Source organism: Erythrolamprus reginae, chromosome 2 (genome assembly GCF_031021105.1).
Source record: "Erythrolamprus reginae isolate rEryReg1 chromosome 2, rEryReg1.hap1, whole genome shotgun sequence".
Taxonomy (NCBI): domain Eukaryota; kingdom Metazoa; phylum Chordata; class Lepidosauria; order Squamata; family Dipsadidae; genus Erythrolamprus; species Erythrolamprus reginae.
In genome coordinates this window covers 225,337,723-225,361,560 of record NC_091951.1, presented here as the reverse complement: position 1 = coordinate 225,361,560, position 23,838 = coordinate 225,337,723, and the positions used below count along the sequence as shown (strand labels likewise).

Here is a 23,838-nt window from a genome sequence, read left to right as displayed (position 1 = left end):
TCTCCAGGTCCCATGCACAAAACAATGTCGGTTGGCGGGGCCTCGGGGAAGAGTTTTGCTGATTTTATAGCTATAGTTTTATTGTTGTTGTATTTATTATTATTGTTAGCTGCTCTGAGTCCTTTTTGGAGTGAGTGGCATATAAATAAATAAGTAAGTAAGTAAGTAAGTAAGTAAATAAGTAGGTAGGTAAGTAAGTAAGTAAGTAAGTAAGTAAGTAAGTAAGTAAGTAAGTAAGTAAGTAAATAAATAAATAAATTCTCTATCATAATCTTTCTCTATTGTGCAAAATGCTCTGAATTGGGGTATACCCTAAAAACAAGTTAGCAAAACTGTGTGTTTTGTTGCCTAAATCACTTTGCCTTTCTGTTCTCTCTTTGGTAAATTATAAACCATTGAACAAGGAACCTCTTTTGTTAATCCTCACTGAATTTTAGGCATTTTAGACCTTCCTTAATGTAAACAAAAAGAACAGGTCTAGTTTCCCCCTCTCCATGGGGCGAGTCATAAAATAAACAGTGTCACACACCAAAATGGCACTACTTCTGTATTGGGAAATGAGTTCCCCAGATAATAGAAGATTGTTCCAGGGAAATGTCCCACAGACCTCTGTGGGGATTCCCAACTGCAGACTCTTTCTTTCTTTTTCCGCTTCATGGACAGTGGCCTTCTGTTGAATGTCACTTGGATCATGTCAGTTGAAGAAGTGCTAATTTTGCTGCTGTTGTTGTTAGTATTATTATTAGCACACATGAAGGAAGATCAATGTCAGGGTGATTGAAATGCAGCATAGAAGAGCGTTTGACATGTTGAGCAAGCAGGGCTACCCATCCAATGCTTATGACCTAGTGGAACTCAAGGCTTCGTGTTGTTAAGAATCAAGGCTTCATGTTCTTATTTTCTATTGAAATTTGAGCTTACACTTCAGCTGTAATGCTTTGTTATCTGCATTGTAGCACCAGGCTAAAAAAAATTCCTGACTGAACTCTGGAGCACTGCTTGTAACTAAATGATAAGAATGTTGGTGTGAAACAGCATTGGGTTGCTAGCCGGTACGGGCCACACTGCATACCACTGGCAAAAATGGAGCTGCATGCACAGCTATGCGTCGCCAGCAGGCACGCATGTGCCCCCCCCCCAGTGAAATTTTGCTTCTGTGCGTGGACAGGAAGCAAAATCTTGTGAGAGGATCCATGTGAGAGAAAGATTTTGGCAATTTTTTGCTTCTTTGCATGCACGGATGCAAAAAAAATTGCTGAAATCTCACATGCGTGTATGTCTTTTTGCAAGATTTTGCTTCCTGTGCATGTGCAGAAGAAAAATCTTGCTAGGGTGCACACTTGTGCATGCCAGTAGCATGGAGCTGCACTCACATCATTCCGGGTGCAGTGGTAAGTAGCAACCCCTGCCAGGTGTGAAAGGATACTAAAGGTTGTTTATTCCACCTGTGCCCATCTCTTTCATAAATGTGTGTTTATGTCACTTGTATATTTGCTTTTATAAAAATGAAGAAGTGAAGGCAGTAAGTTTTCTATAAGGACATTGGATTGCTAGGGCTTTGGGGGATGGGGGAGAGGTTCATTTTGACACCAGAAGCTCCCAGTACGGTACAGTGGAGGTAGTTGCTGAAGAAAATAAAGTGAATAAAGCTAACTAAGAGGAGGGGAGGGTGGGGACTGTAGTGGGTTTCCACCCTCAAAAAAATGCTACCAGTTCTGTGGGTGTGGGCATGGCTTGGTGGGCATCGCAAGGGAAGGTTACTGAAAAATCCCCATTTCCTGCCAATCAGCTGGGACTCAAGAGACAGAATATAGATGGGGGTGGGGCCAATCACAGGTGGTATTTACCACTTCTCCAAACTACTCAAAATTTCTGCTACTGGTTCTTCAAAATTGGTCAGAACCTGCTGAAACCCACCTCTGGGTGGTGGGGATGGGGGAGAAGAGAGCAGGGGAAGACAGAGAAGGAAAGGAGACGCTCTGAAAAAGCCCCCAAAGTTATGTTTCTGAATTCTCCGGAGATGTCCAGGAAGGAGAGAGTAGATGAGGGAAGTCAACAAAGTATACATGCCAATGAGTACATTATTGAGAACAATTAATCCAGAATGCAAGAGGTGTGAAAGAAGAAACATTCAGAGTTGGGACTCTTGGAGGAGAAGATGAAATTTTTTATATATATTGTGTTTTTATTGTTTGTAAGCAGCTTAAAGTTATTGTGGGCAAGTAGGCAGCTCTTACCCTGAAGGCTCTTTCATTGTTTCTCTCTGTGAAGAATATTTTCCAAGCCCTAAGTCTTTGCAGGTTTGTTTCATTACTCTAACTTTCTCTGAGTAAGTTTCTTTCCAGCCCTAACCAGGTGCTAACGATGTTCCCAGCTCTTACTGGCTTGCAAGCTCTTTCATAATTACTCTCTGCCAGGAATGTATTCCAAACCCTGTGTTTGATTTTTTTCCCCCATTCTCTATTTGCTCCAAATGTTTCTTTCCAGCCCTAACCAGGTGCTAACAATGTTTCCAGCTTTTACTGGCTTGCAAGCTCTTTCATAATTACTCTCTGCCAAGAATGTATTCCAAACCCTGTCTTTGTGGGGGGGGGGGTATTGCTTTACTTGCTCCAGATGTTTCTTTCCAGCCCTAACCAGGTGCTATTAATGTATCCAAGCTCTTTCATTGTTACTCTCTGCACAAAAGAATGTTTTCCAAGCCCTAAGTATTTGCAGGGTTTTTTTCATTGCTCTACTTGCTCAGACTGTTTCTTTCCAGGTGCTAATGATGTTCCCAGCTCTTACTGGCTTGCAAGCTCTTTCATTGTTACTCTCTCAGAATAATTATTTTAAGCCCTCAACCAGGGGATAAAATAATGTGTTGAAGTTGACCAGACTAAGGACACTAGCTAGATGAATACCCGGTAAGAAGATTCTTTCCCCTATTTTCCTCCCCCAAAATTAAGGTGAGTCTTATATTCATATGCGTCTTATACTCCAAAAGATACGGTATTCATTTGTGTAATTGTGTTATTATAACATATTTGACTTCTTGTAGCTGATTTCCTTTGCAAAAGGGATGATGCTTTTATCATGTCCAATCAACTTTTCTTTTTTAATTTTCTTTGGTGTCATAACTATAAAAGGGAATGTAAAATGAGTCTTGAGATTCCCTCTTTTGAAAGAGATTAATTCTTTTTATCAGAACATTCTGACTAAACTATAATAAAATGATCTTCCTGTCTCAGTCTGTTTTGCTGGACTCTGCATGCCAAGGCAGCAGCCTAGGGCCAGATTTTACCATCACTCTTATGAAAATACAGTAATACCTCATCTTACGAACCTAATTGGTTCCGGAAGTAGGTTCGTAAGGCGAAACGTTCGTAAGACGAAACATTGTTTTCCATAGGAAACAATGTAAAAGCGATTAATCCGTGCAAAAAAAAATATCCCAAAATGGCGCTCCGCTGGGCGCCGCCGCCTGGCTGTCACCTTTTAAAACAGCCGGGGGGCTTCTCAATATTCTCCCGAACCCGAACTTTTTGTGTTCGGGTTTCAGAGGCCGCCAAGAAACACCGCCGTCCAGCTGTCACCTTCTGAAACAGCCGGGGGGCTTCTCGGCATTCTCCCGAATGCCGAACCCAGAAGTTCAGGTTCAGGTTCGGGTTCCGGAGGCCGCTGAGGAGCACCCGGCTGTTTCAGAAGGTTACAGCCGGGCGGCGGCGCTCGGCGGAGTGCCATTTTTGCGATCGACGGCGGCGTTTGTGGCCGATCTGGAGGCTAGAAAGGAGGTGGGGAATCCCAATAGGGAATTCCATAGGCGGAACTTTGATGTCACGAAGACGTCCGACCGGTCGGACGTCTTCGTGACATCAAATGGAGGGGGGGGACAGACAGGCCAATTAGTGCTATGGCTCAACAAACTCACAGTAGTTTTAGGGAAAGATAGCAATAAAAAAAAATAACCAGGAATAGTATGACATTGGGTACCATCTCAGGTGACTAAAGTGCCAGAAACCGGGCTGCATTGTCAAAACCAGTGGCATACAGGGGCTTAGAAACAATGAGAGAGGAGAGCTAAGAAGAGCTGGAAACTCTGTCTTGATGGTGGGGCAACAGATGTCATATTTTATTCACACTTATCCATGACATTCACTACGTAGTACTTATTATTATACAATATCGTGTTGGTTTGCAAGTTGTTGCAATTTGTTTTCCCCTGTTTCCAAGGATATCTTCAACTACTTTACATAAATAAATCTACAGAGAATAACTTCCTTTTGTTACCTGGACCCTGCACCAATCCTGTGAGACTGAGATTCAAATTCTTTCTTAGTCATAAAGTTTACTTTGGATATGTTGATCTACCGTGATAGGATATACTGCATGAGCTCTTATGAGGAAGGCAAGTAAAAATATACCTAGCAAAATAAAATTCTCAACATTCAGTTCCCAATGCAATATGTGAATAATAATCTATCTAGACATCAAATAATGAGCATTAATCTGTGAATAGGTCCCAAAGGATGGAGAGCAAAACAAATAATTCATTTAACACTGTCAAACTTTTTACTAAGTCTGCACTTCTATTTCTACTAGTTTTTTCTCTTATTCCTATCATCCTTTTCCTCCCACTTAGGACTGTATGACTGTAACTTGTTGCCTGTATCCTAGAAACATAGAAACATAGAAGTCTGACGGCAGAAAAAGACCTCATGGTCCATCTAGTCTGCCCTTATACTATTTTCTGTATTTTATCTTAGGATGGATATATGTTTATCCCAGGCATGTTTAAATTCAGTTACTGTGGATTTATCTACCACGTCTGCTGGAAGTTTGTTCCAAGGATCTACTACTCTTTCAGTAAAATAATATTTTCTCATGTTGCTTTTGGTCTTTCCCCCAACTAACTTCAGATTGTGTCCCCTTGTTCTTGTGTTCACTTTCCTATTAAAAACACTTCCCTCCTGGACCTTATTTAACCCTTTTATATATTTAAATGTTTCGATCATGTCCCCCCTTTTCCTTCTGTCCTCCAGACTATACAGATTGAGTTCATTAAGTCTTTCCTGATACGTTTTATGCTTAAGACCTTCCACCATTCTTGTAGCCCGTCTTTGGACCCGTTCAATTTTGTCAATATCTTTTTGTAGGTGAGGTCTCCAGAACTGAACACAGTATTCCAAATGTGGTCTCACCAGCATTCTATATAGTGGGATCATAATCTCCCTCTTCCTGCTTGTTATACCTCTAGCTATGCAGCCAAGCATCCTACTTGCTTTCCCTACCGCCTGACTGCACTGTTCACCCATTTTGAGACTGTCAGAAATCACTACCCCTAAATCCTTTTCTTTTGAAGTATTTGCCAACACAGAACTGCCAATACAATACTCAGATTGAGGATTCCTTTTCCCCAAGTGCATTATTTTACATTTGGAAACATTAAACTGCAGTTTCCATTGCTTAGACCATTTATCTAGTAAAGCTAAATCATTTACCATATTACAGACGCCTCCAGGAATATCAACCCTATTGCACACTTTAGAGTCATCAGCAAATAGGCAAACCTTCCCTACCAAACCTTTCCCTATGTCACTCACTCATAAAAATCCTAAGATTTTTATTAATATTAATTGTTTCTTCATTGCTTATTTGACCCCTGTGACAATCATTAAGTGTTGGACCACATGATTCTTGACAAATGTATCTTTTTCTTTTATGTACACTGAGAGCATATGCACCAAGACAAAATGCACCATATGCACCACTCTTCAGAAGAGACATTGAAACTCTGGAGAAGGTGCAGAAAAGAGCAACCAAAATGATTAGTGGACCAGAAACCAAGACTTGCGAAGAGAGACTGCGGGAACTGGGCATGGATAGCCTAGAGAAAAGGAGGGCCAGAGGGGACATGATAGCAGTATACAGGTATATGAGAGGTTGCCACAGAGAGGAGGGGGCCACTCTATTCTCCAGGGTGCCAGAGGGCAAGATGAGGAACAACAGATGGAAGCTGACCAAGGAGAGATTCAACCTGGAAATAAGGAAGAACTTCCTGACGGTCAGAGCGATCAACCAGTGGAACAGCCTGCCGGCAGAGGTTGTGAACTCCCCAGCTCTGGACATTTTTAAGAGGAGATTGGACTACCATTTGGCTGGGGTACTATAGGATTTCCTGCTCAGGCAGGGGGTTGGACTTGATGACCTGCAGGGTCCCTTTCAACTCTAACAATAGATAGATAGATAGATAGATAGATAGATAGATAGATAGATAGATAGATAGATAGATAGATAGATAGATAGATAGATAGATAATTCCTTGTGTGTCCAATCACACTTGCCCAATAAAGAATTCTATTCTATTCTAAAAAAGGGGGGGTAAGAATTTGCAGAAAGCACATGCATATTTTGATTTGACCTATTAGAATCTGAGCATTATTCTGACTGATTCTGTGAAACTGAAATGAATCTTGAAGTCATCAGGTGTAAATGTCGATTACGTGTACAACAAACATGTACAGTAGATAATGATATATGAGTAGCAGAACAGTGTTGATGATGGTGATACTATATTATGCACAGCATAAATGGCTCTGGATTACCCACAAAGGCAAGTAACTCAGTAATTGCTATCATTCACAGATGATAATATGTCTTAACATAAAAAGTAAACAATCTATCCATCTCATACAAGTAAGATGGAAGATTTTAAAAAAAGACGTCAGCCAGGAGAATCCTGGGTGAAGGTAAGGTTGCTGCTACCTCATTTAGGTGTGATTTAATATGATTCTGCTGATTTTGTTGTAGCAATAAACATGCAAGCTCAGGTAGTCTAGTGGAAAAGCTTCCTTCTCTTTCACACCATTTTCTTCTTCGACCTCAAACAAATGTTGAGAAACTGTAAAATAAAACTAAATGAGGTAACTTTCTGGCATCTTAACAAATTATCAATTTATTATGGTCTCAGCTTTCAGGGGCTGTGCAAGGCCAGGAAAAGTGTAACAAAAAGTAAAGTGTAACAAATAATAATAATAATAATAATAATAATAATAATAATAATAATAATAATAATAATAGAAATAAAAAGGTATGGCTATTTTAAATCTTTATAGTTTCATAAAGTTTTGTTGCAATAGATTAATGGCTCTACAGAAAGACCAGATATTTCTCTGGAGCTAAAGGGGCTAAAGATTAGATATTCTCCAGAGTTCAAGAGATCAGTACGGGAAAAGAAATACAACACTGAATTTTCATTCCCATGTTTTGACCAGACTCTGGAGAAAGAAAAAGAATAAACCCTATCACACAGGGCTGCAAACAAGCTGGGCAGGACTTAAGGGATTGCTGGAGCCTATATTGCTGTTTCCACTCTGTTATTCTGATACAATGACCATATATCCATTGGACAGTTATTTATTTCAGAAATCTGTCCTTTAGATTTATTTAGTTTTCAATAACTCACTTTCATCCTTTATTTTGAACATTTAACATTTATGGTATGAATGGACCGACTTAATGCAGCTTTTCATATTTATGTGAAAAATACGGAAATTGAATTGACTTTTTGAAATAAATTTTTATATATTGTTTGATATTTAGATAGCTTTAGGCATTTTTGTAAAGGTTATTAAAGCAAAATTATAAGCATAAAAATGGCAATTTTATGAACTTTTTTATTTGTCTCTTTTTCAAGTTTGTCTTTTATTTTTTTCAAGAAAATATAGTCACTATACATACAGACCATTAGGTTGAGCAGTTCTCATTTTGGTTTAATAATTTATATAAATATTCTTTCTTCTTTCCTCATTGTCTAAATAGGTTGTATCATTCTAAGAGCCTCCCATTTCTATTTTATTTATCAGAAGTTACAGTATGTCCCAGTTTTGTTTAAAAGGTTTTTATTTTAAGAATAACATGCATTTACCCAAGAAACAAATATAATTATATAGAAAATAGGGTAAATATGTTCAAGAAGGTTCAATAGATTTATTCTGAATATTTTCATTTTGTGGAAATTTCATTTTTGTGACAACAAGCACCAAAAATAATTAATTTTTTAAAAATTGTTTTGATCAAGAATTGTTGACTTGTTTGATCCCATTCCCCGGGAGGCTCTCTGGAAGCCAAAAACGCCCTCCCAGAGCATCGTGCAAGCCAAAAATCAGCTGGCTGGCACACACATGCACGTTGGAGCTGAACTAGGGCAACAGCTCGCATGTCAGCAGATGTGGCTCCATGTGCCGCCTGTGGAACCCGTGCCATAGGTTCACCACCACTGGACTAGTGTTTCTAGACCCCTAGTTATGGCTGTTGAGCTAGGCACTTCCTATTCTATACAAATGCATTTTTTTCCTGTCTAAAATGCACTTTCCTCACCAGTGAACTGCATCAGTGATGGGGAACCTATGGCACCTATTTTTGCAGCATTGCAAAAAGACAGAAGTCCTCGAAATCCCACCTCCGGACTTCCGTGTTTTTGTGATATTGCGATTTCACTGAGGCTCCCCTCGCTGGGAAACCCCACCTCTGGACTTCCGTTGCCAGCGAAGCACCCGTTTTTGTGCTGCTGGGATTCCCCTATAGCATCGCAAAAGCACACAAGTCCGGAGGTGATGTTTTCCATGGAGGGGAGCCTCAGGGGAATCCCAGCAGCGCAAAAACAGGCACTTCGCTGGCAACAGAAATCCAGAGTCGGGGCATCCCAATGGCGGCAGTTCGGGTTTCTAAGGTGAAAATAGTTTGGAAGAAGAGGCAAAAAAATCTTAAACCCTGGGTTTGTATCTCGAAAAGTTTGTATGACGAGGGGTTTGTAAGACGAGGTATCACTGTATTGTTAAAAATTATGATGTAACATATGCAAATAGATAGCTATTTCTAAAGAGCTCAAATACACTCGGCTTTTTTCATTTGTTATTAGTGGCATTCAGAATACACCCTGGCTTAGTTGTAAAGTTCAATTAATTGAAGGATTTGAAATGGCAACACAGCAAAGTCTTTGAAAAAATGGCTGCCTCATTAGGAATCGAATTATATGTGAAATTTTAACATGATTGTTGTAACTTTCTACTTAAAACCACAACATGTTTTGTAGTATAAAATTATAATTTATTTTGATTGAATCTCAAATTTTATTAAATGCTTTTAGCAAAGTGTAAAAAATGTCTACATTGATATGACACAAGAGTAAGAAAGTGCAACTTCAAACAAAATGAACTCAGAAAAAACAATCTACAAATCAAAACAATTCACTATATATGATTAAACCGTTGTGAGCAAAAGGGATTAACAATGTCCCTTTAGACTCATCTCCCCTGAGAGCTAGGGATAGTTAAAACAATGTTCAGTTCCTCTAAGGCAAATCCTGATAAGCTTCACGAGATTTACAATGTGATTTATATTCATATCTTTCTGCTTCATCAATAAATCATATTTCCATATTTAAAAAATGGAAGCCTGAAATTTAGCTCAAGGCTGCTCCAAAATTGCATTACATTGGACATCTTCTGCCTTGATTTAAGATCTCAGCTCAATGTGTCATTTTTTTCTGGATTATGTTCAGTGGTGAGTTGTACAATATTTTGCCACCAGTTTGCGTGCGTATACAGAAGTATCCCTGGAAGGTGGGCGGAGCCTCCTGGCACTGGCCCTACCGTTTCTAAGAACTGGTTTGAACCTGGAGAAACCCACCACTGATTATGTTACTTTGGACTTGATTGCTGCCTTTAAAAAAAAAATCACCACTGATAAAATTCTGTATCTCCAAAGGCTGAATGGCAAAAAGACCGAGCTGAAACTATGTACAGTGTTCCCTCGATTTTCGCGGGGGATGCGTTCCAAGACTACCCGCGAAAGTCGAATTTCCGCAAAGTAGAGATGCGGAAGTAAATACACTATTTTTGGCTATGAACAGTATCACAAGCCTTCCCTTAACACTTTAAACCCCTAAACTGCAATTTCTCATTCCCTTAGCAACCATTTAGATTATTACTCACCATGTTTATTTATTAAAGTTTATTAAAAAAAATATTTATTAAAGGTGGATGAAAGTTTGGCGATGACATATGACGTCATCGGGCGTGAAAAACTGTGGTATAGGGGGGAAAACCGCAAAGTATTTTTTAATTAATATTTTTGAAAAACCGTGGTATAGCCGTTTCGAGAAGTTTGAATCCACGAAAATCGAGGGACCACTGTATTCTATTCCTGTTAGGCAGCAAGATTATATTTTAATTAATGAATATTCTAAAACAGAATTTTCTGGCAGAGTCCAATGCCACTACCTCAAATATCCTGTAACCCCATTAATTACATCATAGATGAATTGAGCCATGGTGCAGGTCCTTGTGCAATCATGCAGTCCTTGATGGTCTCTGAGCTTGGTTCTTTGCTTCCTTTATTTTGTTTCATTGTTTTATAGTTATTTTATTAACAGACTGGGTAACATCTTCTGCGCCTGTCCAATAATTTCTTGTCCAAACTAATTCAAACCCTTGTCCAATCACTTGGAGAAACTGTAAGATCTGTGCCAGCTAGAGAAATTATTAAACTACTAATAACCCCTAAGGAATTTCTTTAACTAATACTTCATTTGAGAAAACATGAAATCAGAATATTAAGGCATGAAATGAAATTCCTTTCAAACTCCCTAAAGTAACATAGATCAGTTTTATACATGTGCAAATTGTATTTTCACAGACATAATAGTGCAAATTTTTACAAAGGAAGTACATATAACCATAACTAATCAAGACTAGTTCAGTTCATCACAGTGATTTGACAAATCTCCAACTTCAACTTGAAGAGGTAGCTTCTGAACTTCATCCTTGGATTTAAAAAAAAGTTCCTTCCCATTTCTTTTTTAGAAATCCTTCCCTTACCCCAAGTCTCAGTTAAGGGAAGTTCAGAGGGGGCAGAGAGGCATCTTCTGGGTTGGAAACCAATTTTCAGTGGCACCCTCCCAATCTAGCATTTATTGGCTGTTGAAGGTATGTCTGAGAATGCACTCATAGCTTTCTTTTCCCAAGCTCAACCAAGGGCAAGATCATTCGTGGCAGGCAGAGAGTCCTTCAGGAACCCTTGGTCACTGTGACAAACCTTAAAATACAGCTGGAAATTCCTGAGTTGCCAGACATCAATGCATTTATGTTATGCAATGAGAATCAAGCCAACTTATCCTTGAAGGCCAGAGCCAAATTCGTGCAATAATAGATCAAGCAGGAATCCGACTGACAATGCCTGAAAACTGTCTGCATCATTCTTTGATGCTCCGTGGTTCAGGTCCAATATACGAGGGCAATCAAAAGGCAAATATGAGCAGCTAGAACCGTCTCTCATTGCTCCTGCTACAGAGGAATTGGAGTAATTTTCCACTCAGCTACTGGAAAGGCAGTAAGTAAGTCATTAATTTGCTTTAAGTGATGAAATATTGGCTTTTTCCTTCTGGAGTAAAGTTTGAAGTGATAACTAGAGGTAAATTAAAGAAGCACCTGCTTTGTTTCACTTTACATTTGGAAAGATGGTCTTCTTAAGTTGGATCTGTAGGAAAGGCCATCTCTGAAACCTCTGCTTTGGAAACAGGGACTGTGAAAAGCCCTCTGAAACATTTTACTCAAATTAATTGGAGTTATATTTGGCCAGGTAATAATATTTAATAGTACTTTGCATTTTACCTTAAACAAATGTTGATGTCTTAAGGAAACACAATGCTTTTGAGAAGTTCACCTACTAAGGTGACTTAAAGTTAGGGTTAGATTTGCTCTAAGTAAAATTGTGGTCCTGTTTAATAGCTGTCAAACAGAGTAGTAACAGGCTTGATTCCAAGCTAGCAAGAATAAGCAGAGGAGGCTGTATATTAATACCATTAACTTTGTAAACCTTTTCGTTATTCTGCCCCCTCCCCCCAAGGAAAACATTAGCAGAATTCAATTCAGCCAAGAAAAGAAATCCTATCGTATCAACTACAAAAACTGTACCTGGGATAAAATTTCATGTCATCTGTTTAACTTAAAGTGCATTGGAGTCCTATCTATATTAAAAAAAACAGTAGCGCCCCCCCCCCCCCCCCCGCATCCTTCTGGTGGGACTGACGCTCAGTCTCTTCAAAAAGTTTCTGGAATGCTAGAAGTTAGATGGTTTATCTCTTTTTTTCTTGTTGTTTTAATCTAAATTTTCTGCAGAGTTGGTCCTTCAGAGAGCAGGGTAAAAGATGAGCTGAAATCATCCTGAATCCTGATATCACTGCCCCAGATCCCACCAACTACTGGAAGAATTTGTGAAGCAGCACAAAGCACCAGTGATATGACCAGTGTTTCAAGTGGCTTATCAGACATGATAGATCTCTTCTTCCAAAGCATGATTTTCTTCCCCACGAAGGTGGCTGAAGGTGTTGTTCCGCAGGATTTGCCAACCACGGTGGAAGCTGCTTTGAGTAGTGCTTCGTGAGACAGATGGAGATGTTTCTTTCTTGAATTGGAAAGGTTCGGGTTGACATAGTTTCCCGGAATACTTATCAAAATCCTCTTTGTCTTGGTTTTTAAATGCCTCTGCATAGCGTAGCATCTTGTGCTTGCTGACATCCAGACGCTCTTCCACCCTGTGAAAAGGAGAGCAAATAAAACTAATGACTTATTTGTTTATTTTAGAGACTACCCAATTCCAGATGACCCTGGGTGACTTACATTATAAAATAAAAACAGAAAGTAATGGGAAAAAAGTCCTAGAAGAACAAATGCCAAACTTTCCCCACTAAACACATCATGTCAGGTTTAGCCAAGATCCCTCATCATGAAAACAAGTTCAAGGCCAGAACTATCAATCAAATTAATCAATCTAACTTTCCCAACAAGCATTAGACAATGCAGCCAGATGCAAGATTCTGCTGCCATTGATAAAACCCTCTTATTATTCAGCTCCCCAGGTTTTTGAGCCACAAATATTATGCTTTGAACCTAGGACCCAGTTTTGATAACATGGGAATAAGGCTGTAGGGCATGTAAATCTGGACTTTGTACCATGTTTTCCCAAAAATAAGACACGAAAAAATCATGAAAAATAAACCCATCTCCAAAAATAAGCCCTTCCCTGAAAATAAACCTTTCCCAAAAATATTTAATTGCATGCGCAGCTGGTCCCCGCCATTTCCCCTGGTTAGGGATAGGAGACAGAGCTGGAAATCAGGTAAGATGGCAAGAGAAAGCCCACCTTGCTCCACACTCCAAAATAATAAGATCTTCCCAAAAATAAGGTCAAGCGTTTATTTCGAAGTTCAAAAAAATATAAGACAGAGTCTTATTTTGGGGAAAACATGGGTAATAGGTTAAGCAACTTGAATCCCAAAAAGTAGAAAGCAGCAATAGAAATTACTGGACCGGGTTTGTATTATTATCCTTTAACTTTGAGTGCCAATCTCAAATTCTGTCCTTAATTAGAAAATATAATTTCCAGATTGAGATTCAGTAACTGATATTATTTTTATTATTATTATATTATTTCAAATAAGAAACAAAAACCCTGTGTTTAAAAAGCTGGATATCAATTTAACAGGAATTAAACAGGCTAGTGTTCTGTATCTGCTTGGTATAAACAGCTTTTTATGTTCTTACTGTACAGTGTTCCCTTGATTTTCGCGGGTTCGAACTTCGCGAATAGCCTATACCATGTTTTTTCAAAAAATATTAATTAAAAAAACCTTCGCGATTTTTTCCCTATACCACGGTTTTTCCCACCATATGTCATCGCCAAACTAATAATTTTTGCAAATAAATAAAAAAATAATTATTGTTAATAAATAATTATGTTTATAAATATCAGGATCACTAAGTGTCTTATTCAATGGTGAGTACCAGTAATAATGGTGAGTAAATGGTTGTTAAGGGAATGGGAAATGGTAATTTAGGGGTTTAAAGTGTTAAAGGATGACTTGTGATACTGTCCATAGCCAAAAATGGTGTATTTACTTCCGCACCTCTACTTCACAAAAATTTGATTTTCAAGGACGGTCTTGGAACACATCCCCCACATAAATCGAGGGAACACTGTATATCCAAGTGCCTAGATATATTTCAACTAATTTTATTATATACTGGAGACTATTCCTGCAGGCAATATACAGCTAGGTAAAAGGAGTTTACCTGAGAAACCACTTGTCTCCCAACCCATACTCTTGGCCACAAATGCCAGAACGAGGCCAAAGACATCGCGGGAGTTTCCGTTCAAGCATGACTGTAGTAGCAACAACCTGTATTAAAGCAAACAGATTAGTTCAATCCTGCCACAAAACCAGGTATTCAAAATTAAAATAGGAAATGGTTCAAATACATCATTAGGTTTAATTTATTAGAATTCAGTAAGTGGAACCAAAGTGGTGGTGGTGGCGGCGAAACCCATACAAATGGGACCAGGCACAAAATCAAAAGAAACCATCTATTTTACAGTGCTATCTTCTGCTACAGTTAGAGATATATAAGTACTCAAGATAGTTTATATGGGAGATTTGATCATCACCTAACTAGGTGATTTTGTTTCATGTTCTATAAGGTGCCAGCCTTTGGATCAATCTGAGACAGCAACTGGCCCAGAATGTGGCAAATTTTTGGTGGGCAGTCCATCCTTGCACAATAATAATAATATCTCTCCTAAAATAGCCTCTGGGCTCAGTTCAAAATGTTGATAATGACCTACAGAGCCTTATCTATGTAACTCTAAGTCTTATCAGGCATAAACGTATGTTCCCAGGTCTATTTGACCCGGACCGCAAATTGATCATTTTAGGTACTTATATTTGGTCTTTTTGAAAGCTTTTTTCACTTGGAAACAAGTTTGAACATTTCTGCACACATTGAAATGAAAATTGAAATGAAAAAAGTAATGCTTATTGGTTTATTTTGCTGATAGAATGCATGCCCCCCCCTGTTTTAAAATCGCAGGGAGAGCTGGACTTAGGAGACATGGACAAGAAGACAATTCTATATCCCCAAAAGTTTGGTAAAGCTCTTTCTCCTATGGGATTTTTAAGTGAGAAGAGATGGTACATTTTACTAATCCTTCAAATTTACTAAATGCTAATGGTGTTGAAAGTCTTTTGATTTGGTAGGGAATAAAACTTTAAAAAAAAAAAATTAACAAATTATCTACTGTGGTGGAGGCTTCATGTGAATATAACAATTCATCAAAGCTGCGCTTTGAATGAAATACCCATAATGCAATCTGCACATAGCAGGTAGAGCCAGGTGCACTTGGCTTAATGGGGTTCCTTCCATTTCACAATCATTTTCAGTGGCAAATGTGGTTATGCTTGAATTAGTTTTCTATTATCTCAGGGAAGTAGCTCTATCTTTATATATTTCATATACACAATTCTTCGGATTTGTTTCATTTTGCATCGAATGAATGAATGAATGAATGAATGAATGAATGAACAAACAAACAAACAGAGCCGGGGTGGGGCAGGTAGAGTGCTGTACTGCAGGCCACTGAAGCTGACTGTAGATCTGTAGGTCAGCAGTTCAAATCTCATCACTGGCTCAAGGTTGACTCAGCCTTCCATCCTTCCGAGGTGGGTAAAATGAGGACCCGGATTGTGGGGGCAATATGCTGGTTCTGTTAAAAAGTGCTATTGCTAATATGTTGTAAGCCGCCCTGAGTTTAAGGAGAAGGGCGGCATAAAAATTGAATTAATAATAATAATAATAATAATAATAATAATAATAATAATAATAATAATAATAAATACTGGTATTCAGTTAAAGCCACAAGCGAGCAAGTTATGTAAAATAAAGTTTCATGTATAAGAATCCTCCAAACCAAGAAGTCTGGTAAACTAATACAACAAAGGCTGCATCCCTGTTGTCTTTATCTAGAATGGGTTGAGGAAGGAAAGGGAGAAGTGAGGGAGAATTAGTTAGGCAACGTTCTGAGATTAGGTTACAGTACATATTATCCTATAGCAAAATTAATTGATTGTTGGTAATAGAATGTTATTGCTCTGGGTTTTCTTAGCATATGCACTATGCTACTGTACTATTTAGCTGTCAGGTTGCCATATGAAAAAATTAGGTTTGTTTATTTATTCAATTTTTGTGCTGCCCTTCTCCTTAGACTCAGGGCAGCATACAACATGTTAGCAATACCACTTTTTTAACAGAACCAGCATATTGCCTCCACAATCCGGGTCCTCATTTTACCCACCTCAGAAGGATGGAAGGCTGAGTCAACCTTGAGCCGGTGATGAGATTTGAACCACTGACCTACAGATCTGCAGTCAGCTTCAGGGAACTGCAGCACAGCACTCTACCTGCTGCGCCACGCCGGCTCAAAGTTGCCTTGATTTTTGAGATTTACAATGGGAAAAGGGAAAAATGTATACATTGCTCATGTGCATTAGGTTAGCTACTCTCTCTCTCTCTGTGTCCGTATTCCTCACTGAAATGTTTTCCTTTGTTAATGTTGTTCATAGGCTGTGTTGAGATTAATCTATTGCTCTTCCTTCCTTTCTTGAAGTATTACTGTGGCTGCTTGTGCAAGAAGATCACGGTCTACAAAGTCATGTTTAATAGGCTAATAGGCAATTATGTTATGTAGGAGAGGTTGTGTGTTTGTGTCTGTCTGTGTATGTGTATACACATGTATACATACACACTGCTCAAAAAAATAAAGGGAACACTTAAACAGCACAATATAACTCCAAGTAAATCAAACCTCTGTGAAATCAAACTGTCCACTTACTGATTGACAATCAATTTCACGTGCTGTTGTGCACATTCAACTTTGTACAGAACAAAGTATTCAATGAGAATATTTCATTCACTCAGATCTAGGATGTGTTATTTGAGTGTTCCCTTTATTTTTTTTGAGCAGTACACACACACACACACACACACACATAGGGGGGCAGTTTTTCTGTACCCTTGATGAGAGGCACTCAGCATGAATTATTCCGCTATCTAAATGTGGGTTCCCAGGATGAAAAAATACAGGGTAGAAGAGCTTGCTTTGAGTTTCTTTGTTCCTTATGGTGGACCACCAAATGAATTGCTGGTTTTTGAACACAACCCTCTCAAACATATTAATAGAACATTCTTATTAAAATGTTTCTTCTTCTCCCACTCATTTCTCCCCTGTCATGCATAGGACAAGAAATCAAATAATTTTCTAATATAAAATAATTATCTATATTTAGGAAGGAAAACACCATTTTTTGGGGGGGAGATTTTTTTTGGAGGGGGGAGAAGATTTATTTTGTGGACAGTTCATTAATCTGTAACAGTAAACAATTTGACTGACAGAGCATGCTACCACATGCATAGTTCCCTTTAAGCTGAGCAGTGAGCAATCGCTCACTTAAAAATCATCAACTCAGAGTTTTCCAAACCTGCCCAGAAGCTGAGAGGGAAAGAGTGAGAGGGAAGGAGAGAGAGAGGAAGAGAGGAAGAGAGAGAAACAGATAGAAAAAAGAGAGGAAGGAAAAGAGAAAGAAAAAGAATGGGAGTAAGGAAGAGAGAAAGAAAATCAAAATCTAGTTTGAAACTAGCTCAACTATTTAAGTGGCATTTTGATATTGATAGAGTTGCCCTATTATGAGCTCACTGTTATAGACACACAGTACAGTATTTTATTTTGAAATTCTGAGGCAAAACAGGGTGGGTTTTTTATTTATTTGTTTGTTTGTTTGTTTGTGTATTTATTTTTTCTGTGCCGCCCAGTCCCGAAGGGACTGCCGCTCAGACACTATACTTTTCCGCCCCCCCCCAAAAAAAAAATTAGAGGGAACACTGACCACATGGAAGTGTTATTTACAGTTTATACAGTAAAAACGTGGCCACAGCATAACTGCATTGGCAAGAATGAGAAAAAGGATATGGGGAATAATCACAGTTGTATATAAGCATCGTTCAAATTGTTGTACCTAATTTTTAGCTTTAAACTAAAATTCAAAAATAACCTCAACATTACATTGTATTGTTATGAACAATTTGAAAGGATTTTTTCGGCAATTAATTAATTAGATTTCTATGCTGCCCAATCCCACTGGGACTCAGGGCAGCATAGAACTGCATATTACCTATAAACAAAAGAGAAATGGACCTGAATGTGATGTAACATGTTTACATAGAGGTGTGTTCCACCATGTTCGTCGTGAGCTCAATGTTTTACACAGGTTGAAGCCTTGATTCTAGAAATTAGCTGTGAGGTCTTTAGATTGTCTCTGGACTCAGTTCTTTAACAAGAGTACATTGTCACTTCTTCCTTCACTAATCATGCACAGCTGAACTTAATGCTTATTTTTTTTCCATTCATATCTGCAAGCCTGTATGCTGAAAAGTATGCCCTCATTAAATGAACTGGAATGAATTAGAATTAAAGATTAATTTAGCAGCTGCTTGTAGCTGAATGTGATGATGGTGCTATCAATAGTGGAAAGTATAATTATTTAGAAAGAGTTAATATTAAATTAGCACCCAGCTAATAATAGTGGCATCCATAACAAAACTTTACAGCATAAGGAGATATCAGTATTACAATTTTATCTTAATAGACTAGTTTATTTAATTGTTATGATTTCCTCCAAAAATACAGTATTGAAAAATTATGAAAAGATAATTCTGAGACATTCCATTTCCTTTTAGTCTCAAACCCCAGAAATGTTTCATTGGGAGCCATGGCAACTAAATCAGATTAGGTCCCACAGAGTTGGCCTTCTCCAGGTCCTGTCGACTAAACAATGTCGTCTGGTGGGTCCCAGGAGAAGAGCCTTCTCTGTGGCGGCCCCGACTCTCTGGAACCAGCTCCCCACGGAGATTAGAACTGCCCCCACCCTCCTTGCCTTCCGTAAACTCCTTAAAACTCACCTCTGCCGTCAGGCATGGGGAAATTGAGGCATTCCCCCCCTCCCCCTGGCCTATACAATTTATGTATGGTATGTCTGTGTTTATGTCTGGTTTAATAATGGGGTTTTTTAAAATTTTATTTATTTATTAGATTTGTTGTGAATTGTTTTATTATATGTTGTGAGCCGCCCCGAGTCTACGGAGAGGGGCGGCATACAAATCAAATCAAATCGTCTAAATTTCCGCTGCAGACAGGTCCAAAGCAACAAAAATAGATGACTTCTCAATAGACTGCACTGCACGACTATAATCTCACCTGTGCTCGCCAAAGCTCATCCCGTTCATTGGCTACTCGCCAGTGAGTGTCACCCATCATGGCAATGAGCAGGTTGAGCATGAGCAAAGCAGCAATGATAGCGAAAGCAGCATACACCACACAGAACACAAATGGCAAATCCACATCATAGTTGGCTGGTCCATCTATGATGGTAAGGAAGAGCTCAAAGGTACTGAAGAGAGACATGGGATAATTGTAGAAGTGTCCCAGATTGCTTGGATTTTCTGTCTGAAAGATGATGTAGAAAGCTGTTGATGAAACAAAAATGAGCAGTCAGCTACATATACCCAGTATATACACTCAATCAAACACATACAACCAAGATAATGGCATTCCTCATCTTCCACCATCCCCTTTCAACTACTCTGCCACAAGAATCTCAATTCCTTATCTTTTTGCTGATGTTTTCTCTATGAGTTTGCTTGTCCTGAAGGTTAATAGCCTCTCTTAATTCTCATGAAAATTAAGAGAGGCTATTAACCTTCAGGCATGTAAATTTTTTTCTTCCCTTCCATAACTTGAATAACTGGATGCTGATATTCAATGCTGCGGAAGACCCACAAAAGCAGATGAGAAGCAGGCAATTATGATAGCGGTGATACGCTGATATGGATGAAAAGGAGCAAAATCTGACACTAGGTGTGTTCGGTAGGCAACAATGTGCAATAGTATATTTTCTTTTAAAAATATGGAGAAGCCAGGATAACAGAAGGCTCAGGGTACACCATCATCTAAAATAATGGCTTTTGAACGTTGTACATTTTGAACACATTGTATCTTAAGAACATTCTGTTCTTAAAAGGTTGCACAAGAAACCCCAGTACATTTCCTACAGAATTCCTACAGGGGGCAATACACTGGCTCTGTTAAAAGGTACTATTGCTAACATGTTGTAAGCCGCCCTGAGTCTAAGGAGAAGGGCAGCATAAAAATAAAATAAATAAAATAAATAAAATAAATAAAATAAATAAAATAAATAAAATAAATAAAATAAACAAAATAAACAAAATAAACAAAATAAACAAAATAAACAAAATAAACTAAATAAACTAAATAAACTAAATAAACTAAATAAACTAAATAAACTAAATAAACTAAATAAACTAAATAAAATAAATAAAATAAATAAAATAAATAAATAATAAAATAAAATCAAAATACATTCCCAAACATGAACCATGTTAGATTAGAGCAAAGGATCTGTTCTTCTCAGTTTTAACAATGGCTATCAAAAGACTGTCAATTTATTCTGCTATTTATTCCTCAATTTTTTCCACTAATATTTAGGAGTACATTGCCCCCAAATTATAATATAGTTTGGATTAATTCCCTTTAACAATGGCTACCAACAGATTGATAACAATATTTCCTGCTATTCATTCTTCCATTTCTTCCACTAATATTTAGCAACATACTGCCTCCCCCTCCAAATTATAATGCACTTTGTTCAAAGGAGACACCAGTCAATATTGCTAAGCTGGTATATCGATCATACTCACTGAACATATGTCCAGCACTTCCAGGTGCATGACAGTGAAAACTCAGCATTGAATACCAAATAATTTATGTTTTAGATTGCATTATCCGCTAATATTGATTTCTTGCTATGGCACTCCTTTAAAATTCCATAAAATTGCAGGGTTCTTGTGAAAGCCACTATTACAAAAAAAAACCCAACCCCTGAAAATATAGCGGGGGGGGGATTTTCACTGGAGAAATGATGAATAGCATAAAAGCATTAACAGATTCTCAGACCGCACATTCAAAGATTGGGATAATCTTGCAAATTTCACATCCTCCTTTAGAGCTCACCTGAGGCAAAGCCAAATATGACAACAGCCATCAGCCCACAAAAACGTATAAGGTCACCAAGTATCATCTGTAAAGAAGATAAAACAATGTTGTTATGTCTAACTTTTCTCTAGCTCTCCTTTTCCCACTATTGTCTGACCTTTAAATTCTCAGTTCCAATTATTAGAAAAGTTGTACTTCTGAGAGAAATTCAAGTAGTTCTTAATTTACACTTAATAACTACAGTAGTCCCTCGCTATACCGCGCTTCACCTACTGCGGCTTCACTTCATCGCGGGTTTCTGAGGAAGCCGATCGGCAGATTTAAACAGCCCGCCGAACTCAATCGGCAGGTTTTTCAAAAAAAATAAAAATCTAAAATTGTAAATACTGTATTTAAATACTGTATCTAAAATAAATACTGTGTGGGAAGGGTTTATAAACACTTAAAACAATGAAAACTTACCAAACAATTACAATATAAATACTTAAATAAGTACTATCAGTCGATAAATTCCCCATCGCGGATTTCACCTATCGCGGCCAGGTCTGGAACGTAACACCAGCGATAGGTGAGGGACTACTGTATTCAAAATTACACCGGACCCAACCAAAAGCTACTTTTAACCCGTTTTTGAAGATACAATAGCCACAAATACACCCATGCAGTCATGTGATTGTGTTTTGGCTGCTTAGCAACCAGCTCGGCTTTACAGCCATTTGCAGCATTCCTTGCCATTGTGATAGAAATTGTGACATTTCTTGCCAGTTTCTGGTGTTGACTTCCAGTTTCTCTCTCTCTCTCCTCTCTCTCTCTCCTCTCTCTCTCCTCTCTCTCTATTCTCTCTCTCTCTCTCTCTCTCTCTCTCTCTCTTCTCTCTCTCTCTCTTCTCTCTCTCCTCTCTCTCTCTTTTCTCTCTCTCTCTCTATTCTCTCTCTCTCTCTCATCTCTCTTCTCTCTCTCTCCTCACTATCTTCTCTCTTCTCTCTCTTTTCTTTCTCTCCTCTCTCTCTCTCCTCTCTCTCTCCCCCCCCCTCTCTCTCACACACATACACATACTGGGGAAAATTGGTTTAATCACTGCGACACTTGTTTAACAACTACCACATGAACTATTGCAAAAATAATTTAGTCACGCAACACATCTGTTAATTGTAAGCTCCCTTATAGCTGTAAGTTGAGGACTACCTGTGGAATTCTTTCTCAGCTTGACTTCAGTTTTTAGCTTTACTTTCCTTACCTTCTGTATCATGATGGTGGAAGGCCCAAGCATCTGAAATCCTCGTGCAAAGTACATGACGTTGCACCAGCCCAACACCAGGGCAAAGGACATGGGGGCCACTTCTCCTTCTGTGCTGGTCAGTCGCATTACCATGGTTATCAGGATTACACAGGCATATGTGATGCTGCAAATGGAAAATATAACTAAGTGAGAATGAATAATTACTTAATACAACAGAATTAAGCCCTAAGCATGCAAGAGCAGACAATACACGTAAATATATGTTCATGTGCATTCATAGAAAATAATGTGACTCTTTATTCCCTTTTGCTGGAACAAGGCATTTTTTGTAAACAATTGTTTGTTGTCGATTTTAATGAGTCTCAAGTTGAAATATTTGAGGAATTTCAAATCTTTCAGGAGATTCAGCAGTCAACCCCACCAGACAGAACTTAAACAGAGGTTAAGAATTACAAATTTGCAAAGAAAGAAATCTAGTTTTGAAACAAATAGAAATGGAAGAGGAAAATGGAAAATTACAATGGCAGAGTATACATAAGAAGAAAAAAGTATTTATGAGTTTTGGAACTGTAGAATCTCACATTATTATGTGAAAAGGTCCTCCCAGAATGGTTTGTCCAAAGTACTTTGTGGCTCCAACTCTTAGAATATCTGGAATCTATTAAAAATGAAATATATATTAAAAGTTTATAACCAACTAAAAACTGAAATCACCAATGTGCTGAATCTACCTCTAGAAATTGACTCAACAGTAGAGAGTTCAGAACATATTTCATGCCCAGGTCAAGGAAAAAATAGAGAAAATCAAGCCATTATGAGGACAATATTGTTAATGCGGGTAGTCCTCAACTTATGACCACAATTGAGTCCAAAATCACTTTGTTAAGTGAGACATTTGTTAAGTGACTTTTGCCCCATTTTATGACCTTCCTTGACATAGTTATATGAATCACTGATAAGCTAGTAACCTGGTTGTTAACTGAATCTGGATTCCACATTGACTTTGCTTGTCAGAAGGTTGTAAAAGATGATCATATGACCTTGGAACATACCAATGGTCATCATATGAACCAGTTGCCAAGCAAGCAATTCATTTCAATTACATGGTCATGAAGATGGTGGAAAGGTCATAACTAAGAAAAACGTTCATAAGTCACATTTTTCAGTGCCATTATAACTTTGAATGGTCACTAAACAGTTGTTAAGTCAAGTGCTACCTGTACCTGACATGATTTCATAAAAAGAAACCTATACACTACAACTATCAGCAAGCAAACTTGTCACCTCTTTTTACCAGTTAGCAACACATTGATAAGTCAGCTATCTAAACTACTTCATGTTAGAGTAGTGATTTTGTGGAATAAAAACATTCAAAATATATTTTAATACTGGTGATTAATGAGCAAAAGGTTAAAAGATGTTAAAATGCTCCGAACAGTACAATTAAAAACATAAAATGACTTAAGACAGTAAAATTAGATAAGCCAGTGATTTTTAAAAAATGAATTCAAATTGTAATATCAATTATTTTATTACAGTATATGCAGATCTTGCTAACAATTGCTGGCTACATTCATTCACAATCAGCTCACCTGTAATTACTTTTTCCAAATTATTGGAAAAAGTGGAACTATTGGTACAAACAAAAATTAACTCTGAAT

The 23,838-nt window shown here is 38.1% G+C and overlaps 1 protein-coding gene across 1 annotated transcript in view; it reads right to left on the bottom strand.

The window, feature by feature from the left end:
* Nucleotides 1–9,065: 9,065 nt before the first annotated feature.
* LOC139162081 (transient receptor potential cation channel subfamily V member 6-like) overlaps nucleotides 9,066–23,838 on the bottom strand; it is a 44,535-nt gene continuing 29,762 nt past the window's right edge. The window contains exons 10-15 of the mRNA XM_070742105.1: nucleotides 22,759–22,835; nucleotides 22,175–22,340; nucleotides 20,956–21,022; nucleotides 19,123–19,391; nucleotides 14,112–14,218; nucleotides 9,066–12,574 (exon numbers count right to left, since the gene is read on the bottom strand). Coding sequence (XP_070598206.1) covers nucleotides 12,304–12,574; nucleotides 14,112–14,218; nucleotides 19,123–19,391; nucleotides 20,956–21,022; nucleotides 22,175–22,340; nucleotides 22,759–22,835 — 957 coding nt within the window. The 3' untranslated portion in view covers nucleotides 9,066–12,303. The remainder of the gene's footprint in view (nucleotides 12,575–14,111; nucleotides 14,219–19,122; nucleotides 19,392–20,955; nucleotides 21,023–22,174; nucleotides 22,341–22,758; nucleotides 22,836–23,838) is intronic.